Source organism: Nerophis lumbriciformis, linkage group LG26, assembly GCF_033978685.3.
Source record: "Nerophis lumbriciformis linkage group LG26, RoL_Nlum_v2.1, whole genome shotgun sequence".
NCBI classification, from domain to species: Eukaryota; Metazoa; Chordata; class Actinopteri; order Syngnathiformes; family Syngnathidae; genus Nerophis; species Nerophis lumbriciformis.
This window is the reverse complement of record NC_084573.2, coordinates 20,603,555-20,611,540: the sequence shown is the minus strand read 5'-3', so window position 1 is coordinate 20,611,540 and position 7,986 is coordinate 20,603,555. Positions and strand designations below refer to the sequence as shown.

The window sequence follows — 7,986 nt, the reverse complement described above, 5'->3', positions numbered from 1 at the left end:
CAATGGATGGATGGATGTTTGGTTTGCATTAAAACTATCATGAATTGATTAACGTGGACCCCGACTTAAACCAGTTGAAAAACTTATTCGGGTGTTACCATTTAGTGGTCAATTGTACGGAATATGTACTGTACTGTGCAATCTACTAATAAAAGTCTCAATCAATCAGGTAGAAACTCCCAAAAGCCAGCAATTAAAGTGAAAAGGAAATTGAAATCGCTTTAATGGTAATCTAATGTGATATAATCATGTGTATTGCAAACCTTTTTTTTTGGTAACTCCACGACTAACTGCACTATTTGAGTCAAATTCAGTATACAATGCAACCGCCTGTAATTCTTCCTAGTCACGTCATGGGGGAGGGAGGGCTTCTCACTCAAGGACCGCCCAACCCAGATCACTGGGGCAGTCTTCTATTAGGTCCGCAGTTATGTAGTAAACTGGCCGCCCCAGCGTCTCTTCCACTCAAACAATTGCTCTACATTACATCGTTCAATATGTCTGGAAGAGGCAAAGGAGGCAAAGGTCTGGGCAAAGGAGGTGCCAAGCGTCACCGCAAAGTTCTCCGTGATAACATCCAAGGCATCACCAAGCCCGCAATCCGTCGTCTCGCTCGTCGTGGCGGAGTGAAGCGTATCTCTGGCCTGATTTACGAGGAGACCAGAGGTGTGCTGAAAGTGTTCTTGGAGAATGTCATCCGTGACGCCGTCACTTACACCGAACACGCCAAGAGGAAGACGGTGACTGCGATGGATGTTGTCTATGCGCTTAAGAGACAAGGACGTACTCTGTACGGATTTGGAGGTTAAATCTGATTATTCCAAAAAACTCAAAGGCCCTTTTTAGGGCCACGTACGCACACCACTATGAGTACAGTCCCTGAATCTAATTGCTACTCTTAATTTGTAATATACAGATTTGCCAACTTTTAAACCTTCAATTTTGAGATGTGGGGGGTAGTGATGGGATCGGCGGTTCTTTTGACTGTACTGAATCACTACAATCAGTTCCTTAAATTGATTCGTTCAAAAGATTCGTTCACCGAATCACCCCCCCACCCCAAAAAGGAGGGGGGGCGTGCGTAGTACAGTACAGTGCTAGTGATGGGATCGGCAGTAGTGATGGGATCGGCAGTTCTTTTGACTACTGAATCACTACCCCCCCCCCCCCCCCCCAAAAAAAGAGGGGGGGGCGTGCGTAGTACAGTACAGTGCAGACATTCGTGGGAGAAGCAGCAAATAGGGTGAACGCGAGTCCCTACACAGCTCTGTGCATGCAGTACACCAGGCAGTGAGTGACTGACACAGCGCCACAGTCAGCACAGTTCAGTACGTGAACCTGAATCACTTCTGCAGCAGCAGTTCTGTGTGCAGGTCGGCGAATCACCGAATCACTTCTGCAGCAGCAGTTCTGTGCGCAAGTCGGCGAATCACCGAATCACTTCTGCAGCACCAGTTCTGTGCGCAGGTCGGCGAATCACCGAATCACTTCTGCAGCAGCAGTTCTGTGCGCAGGTCGGCGAATCACTTCTGCAGCAGCAGTTCTGTAAATATGCAAACAAAAAGAAAATAAATACCTTCAAAATAAAACAAATAAATTAAGAGCCAGAAATGCCAACATAAAAACTAAATGTTCTGTAGCCTACGTTTAAAAATATAACAAAGAAAATATTAACTTAAATGTGCAAACAAAAAGACAATAAATAGGCTACCTTAAATAAAACTAAACAAATATTAAACCAAGTGCCAGAAAAGCCAACATTAAAACTAAAATTTCTGTAGCTTACATTTAAAAATATAAAAATGGAAATATCAACTTAAATATGCAATAAAAAAGAAAATAAATAGCTTAAATAATATAAAAATCAAGATAAATAATAGCCTATGTATATGTACATACATTAGTTATTATTTTTATTTGAAATCTTCTCAAACAGCCTGCCCTACACTTTACCCCCCGCCCCTCCCCCTCGCGTCGCTGCTGCTCAGCCTTGCCCTGCACTGACTTTCTTTCTGTCTCCTCTACTCTCATAACTTTATGTGTTGAGATAATGTGTGTGTTTGTTTCCATGTGGCTTGAGTCAACATTAGCCGTTAGCTTGGAGAATGAATGGAGAACGGATGCCAATGGCATGAAACATATCCCCGCGACGGGAGGAGAATCATTTGCGGCATTGGGGCAAGCAGAGCAGAGAACAAGAGCGTTGTCGTTCACTGAGTGATTCATGTCGTTAATCCGCGGTGAAAGAATCGTTCGCTCAGTCCCTCCCCCCGCCTCCATGATGAGTAGCTGGCTGCGTCCTTCGCCGACGTCACAGAATGCGCCAGTTCCATTCATACCGGTATGGTCGCGGCGGAGCTCAACTGAACTGAGAAAGGAATGAATCAGTTCATGAAGTGATTCGGTTCAGTACGTTCACTCAAAAGATGTGTTCGTTCGAACGAATCGTTCGCAAACGACACAACATTAGCCTATGTCAAATAGCCGCCCATGGGCTGTAGTGATGGGATCGGCAGTTCTTTTGACTGTACTGAATCACTAGAATCAGTTCCTTAAATTGAGTCGTTCAAAAAATTACTTCACCAAACCCCCCCCCCCAAAAAAAAATAGGAATGGGGGGCGTGCGTAGTACAGTACAGTGCAGACATTCACGGGAGAAGCAGCAAATAGGGTGAACGCGAGTCCCTACACAGCTCTGTGCATGCAGTACACCAGGCAGTGAGTGACACAGTCAGCACAGTTCAGTACGTGAACCTGAATCACTTCTGCAGCAGCAGTTCTGTGTGCAGGTCGGCGAATCATGAGTCAGTCAATAACAGCTTCCCCAGCGGCAGATCTCGGTGTGTGTCAGTTCGCGAACGACACAAGCCCTCAGCACCCAATGAACGACGCGCACAGTGACTGAACGAGAGCCTCAATGTGACGTCCTCCTCCGCGACACAGTCACTTCTCTGTGTCAGTAAGTTTGCGAGTCCTGATTCTGTCGTTCACTGAGTGATTCATGTCGTTAATCCGCGGTGAACGAGTCGTTCACTCAGTCCCTCCCCCCGCCCCCATGATGAGTAGCTGGCTGCGTCGTTCGCCGACGTCGAGGGTTCAGTGAGTCACAGAATGCGCCAGTTCCACTCATACCGGCATGGTCGCGGCGGAGCTCAACTGAACTTTGGGACGGCGTGGCGCAGTGGAAGAGTGGCCGTGTGCGACCCGAGGGTCCCTGGTTCAATCCCCACCTAGTACCAACCTCGTCATGTCCGTTGTGTCCTGAGCAAGACACTTCACCCTTGCTCCTGATGGGTGCTGGTAGCGCCTTGCATGGCAGCTCCCTCCATCAGTGTGTGAATGTGTGTGTGAATGGGTAAATGTGGAAGTAGTGTCAAAGCGCTTTGAGTACCTTGAAGGTAGAAAAGCGCTATACAAGTACAACCCATTTATCATTTATAACTGAGAAAGGAACGAATCAGTTCATGAAGTGATTCGGTTCAGTACGTTCACTCAAAAGATTCGTTCGTTCGAACGAATCGTTTGCAAACGACACAACATTAGGGCGGGCGGGGAAGAGTCTACTTACAGCTAGGACCCACCAAGTCAAGTATTTCATATATATATATATATATATATATAAAAATGCCTTTTGTCACTGATTCTGTTCATAACTTTTATGGACAGAATTTCTAGACGCAGTCAAGGCGTTGAGGGGATCCGGTTTGGTGGCTGCAGGATTAGGTCTCTGCTTTTTGCAGAAGATGTGGTCCTGATGGCTTCATCTGGCCAGGATCTTCAGCTCTCACTGGATCGGTTCGCAGCCGAGTGTGAAGCGACTGGGATGAGAATCAGCACCTCCAAGTACGAGTCCATGGTTCTCGCCCGGAAAAGGGTGGAGTGCCATCTCCGGGTTGGGGAGGAGATCTTGCCCCAAGTGGAGGAGTTCAAGTACCTCAGAGTCTTGTTCACGAGTGAGGGAAGAGTGGATCGTGAGATCGACAGGCGGATCGGTGTGGCGTCTTAAATTATAAATGATAAATAGGTTGTACTTGTATAGAGCTTTTCTACCTTCAAGGTACTCAAAGCGCTTTGACACTACTTCCACATTTACCCATTCACACACACATTCACACACTGATGGAGGGAGCTGCCATGCAAGGCGCTAACCAGCACCCATCAGGAGCAAGGGTGAAGTGTCTTGCTCAGGACACAACGGACATGACGAGGTTGGTACTAGGTGGGGATTGAACCAGGGACCCTCGGGTCGCGCACAGCCATTCTTCCACTGCGCCACGCCGTCCCATCAGTAATGCGGACGCTGTATCGATCCGTTGTGGTGAAGAAGGAGCTGAGCCGGAAGGCAAAGCTCTCTATTTACCGGTCGATTTACGTTCCCATCCTCACCTATGGTCATGAGCTTTGGGTTATGAACGAAAGGACAAGATCACGGGTACAAGCGGCCGAAATGAGTTTCCTCCGCCAGGTGGCGGGGCTCTCCCTTAGAGATAAGGTGAGAAGCTCTGCCATCCGAGGGGAGCTCAAAGTAAAACCGCTGCTCCTCCACATCGAGAGGAGCCAGATGAGGTGGTTCGGGCATCTGGTCAGGATGCCACCCGAACGCCTCCCTAGGGAGGTGTTTAGGGCACGTCCAACCGGTAGGAGGCCACGGGGAAGACCCAGGACACGTTGGGAAGACTATGTCTCCCGGCTGGCCTGGGAACGCCTCGAGATCCCCCGGGAAGAGCTGGACGAAGTGGCTGGGGAGAGGAAAGTCTGGGCTTCCCTGCTTTGGCTGCTGCCCCCGCGACCCAACCTCGGATACGCGGAAGAAGATGGATGTTTGGATGGATATATATATATATATATATATATATATATATATATAAGAAATACTTGACTTTCAGTGAATTCTAGCTATATATATAAATATATATATTTATTTTATTATATATATATATATATATATATATATATATATATATATATATATATATATATATATATATACACGTGTGTGTATATATATATATATATATATATATATATATACGTGTATATATATATATATATATATATATATATATATATATATATATATATATATATATATATATATATATATATATACATACATATATATAAATAAAAGAAACACTTGAATTTCAGTGTTCATTTGTTTACACATATACACACACATAACACTCATCTACTCATTGTTGTACTTGAAAGACTTGATCCAATACACAGTAATGAAAACACAGTTGTTCTACTAACTGTACTGTGCTTGCTGCTTACTAAAAAAACAACATTTACCTTTCACTATTTGAGTAGCCTTTGTTCTGCCATTTGCGTACTGGCGAGCGATGTCTGAATCCCGGAACATATCCTTCACGGATTTGTTGTAGACATCCGCAAATGAGAACGGGATGTTGCTTCCAGCTATCAGCATAGCCATCTTTGTCTTGGCATAAATTACACCCTCGGGATTCCATTTAGCGAGGTGACCCATAATACTGGGCTGTGACAGGTGCTGCGTTGCCGCCGCTTTGTGCTTCGCTGACCGTTCATGACTGAGCATATCCGTTCGGCCACCGTGTTCAATGGAGAAGTCTGATCTACCAATTTTACAGGCAGCATACCCCTTCCCCTTCAAACTGTCTTGGATAAACTGAAATTCTTGTTTCCATTCGTTTTGGAACTTATAAGCGTATTTCTTCATCTTACTCGTCGTCGGAGTCGCCATGGCTGTATCTTCCTCGTTCTTCTGCTTCGTCTCCTTGTTGTGTGCGCAGTTGTGCACTGCACTCTCTAAAAGCCGTGGATGTTATCACGTGATTGGGCAGGCACGCTGTTTATATCGCGGGAAAGCGGATGTGAGAACAGGCTGTCGACACGTCACTCAGGTCGCATGGAGCTAGAGGGGGCGTGGCCTCCAGCTGCGGCTGTAAATCGGGAGATTTTCGGGAGAATATTTGTTCCGGGAGGTTTTCGGGAGAGGCGCTGAATTTCGGGAGTCTCCCGGAAAATTCGGGAGGGTTGGCAAGTATGGTAATACAGAACCCATTTGGTGTATAATTGATACTCTTATAGAGTACCGTATTTTCCGCACTATAGGGCGCACCCAAAAACCTCCAATTTTCTCAAAAGCTGACAGTGCGCCTTGTAGTCCGGTGCGCCTTATATATGGTAAGCAGCCACCGACGTCATTTTCCCCTCTTTGATGTTTCCTTCCTACACACATGTAAGAGGGATGTGTGTTATGGCTATGAGTTGTTTTTTCCCTTGGCCTCAGTCTGGACCCCCTCTCCAGGGGCCCAGGTTTCGACCCCCCCCCCCCCCCCCCCCCCCCCCCCCCCCACACACACACACACACACTTCCCCACCCCCATTGTTTACCTGTATCTCACTTTTTTTGTAAGGGGCGGCGGAAGTTGGCAGACCCGTCAGCGATCCTGTTCTGTCTCCCTGTTATGTTTGATCCTGTTCTGTCTCCCTGTAATGTTTGTCTGATCTTGAATGGGATTGTGCTGAAAATTTTAATTTCCTCTCGGGAAGAAATTAAGGTCTCTGTTTGTAAAAATGCATATTGTGATTTTGTAAATTTATAAAGATGATGGATGTCGGTAAAACTTTCCAAATATAGCAACGGTAATTTTGTGGTTGCAGTAGTATTTGTTTCAGTAGTGTTGTAATATTGCTTTACAGTACAAGTGTATTGTGTTTTGTATGTATTGTGATAAGGAAGAGTACAAGCCACACACTAAATCTGCTCCTGCTAGCCTATCTTTTCCTGTTTGCAGTTATTGCAAAAATAAATTTGTTGAAGGGGAGATGAGTTGGCCCATAGCTAAACTCCCTGCTGTTAGAGTTAGATAGAGAGATTTTATAACACAGTCGAGAGAAAATGACATCACAAACGGTCACTTAAAGCGCGTAATAGTCCAAGTTTCAAGATGCGTCTTTAGGAATCACGAAAAGATTTGGAGGATGCGGGCATCGATCCCGCTACTTCTCGCATGCTAAGCGAGCGCTCTACCATTTGAGCTAATCCCCCGATGTGTGGTCGTGCTGGAAGAAAGAAATTGTCCAAATACAGCAGCAGTGAAAGGCTGTTTTTCGGTATGTACGAGGGTGAATGCTGTCTAGTGGTCAGATGATAATCCTAATTAAGACATTATATCCAAATTACACTGCAGCATCCTGACATATTAGTGTATGCATTTATAAAAAAAACGTTCCAAGTATCCTCTAAAGGGGGATTAGCTCAAATGGTAGAGCGCTCGCTTAGCATGCGAGAAGTAGCGGGATCGATGCCCGCATCCTCCAGTCATTTTTGTCAGAATGACAATCTTTTTTGCTCATGGCCTTTAACGTGAAGCAAACGTTACTGGGTTATGTACAAAACAAATTACGCAAGAACGGGTGACTCATAGCTAATACTTAATTTTTCGTCTGAAGTAAATGGTGCCGGCTCCATAGCTCAGTGGTTAGAGCACTGGTCTTGTAAACCAGGGGTCGCGAGTTCGATCCTCGCTGGGGCCTCGGAGAGTAATTATTTTAAAAATATGTATATATTTATGTTTATTGTCGATTATGTTTTGCTTTTACAAGATACACAGCAGTACTTCCCTACATCTTACCATTCTAATGTTGTTACCTATGAGAGCTTAAAATTAGCATAAAAAATCAGTGCAAAAAATGTTCAGTGTGTAAGAATTCGGTGTAAAAAATCAGTGCTGAAAGATTCAGTGCAAAAATATTCATTGCTTCAAAATTCAAGATCCACTTCCGGTCATTTCAACAGTATGTGTCTGCCGACCCCGAGGCTGCTTATCGGTAATTTAAGACACAATCGATCGCTTCAGTCTTAATTTACCGAAAGTGAGTCTTTAATTTTGAAGCAAAACAATATTTCTGCGCTGTATTTTTAAAATTAAAATTGTTTTACACTGAATTGTTTCTATACACTGATTTTTTTTTTACACAACAATTTCACTTAATTAA

The 7,986-nt window shown here is 44.8% G+C and overlaps 1 protein-coding gene and 1 non-coding gene across 2 annotated transcripts; both read left to right on the top strand.

The window, feature by feature from the left end:
* The first annotated feature begins 462 nt into the window (after positions 1-462).
* Positions 463-823, top strand: LOC133623819 (histone H4). The gene has a single exon (XM_061987228.2). It carries the CDS (start codon positions 498-500, stop codon positions 807-809), a length of 312 nt encoding a protein of 103 aa, XP_061843212.1. The 5' UTR covers positions 463-497; the 3' UTR covers positions 810-823.
* Positions 824-7,451: 6,628 nt separating this feature from the next.
* Positions 7,452-7,524, top strand: trnat-ugu (transfer RNA threonine (anticodon UGU)). The gene has a single exon. It is a non-coding gene; the product is annotated as a tRNA-Thr (tRNA).
* The last annotated feature ends 462 nt before the right edge of the window (positions 7,525-7,986 follow it).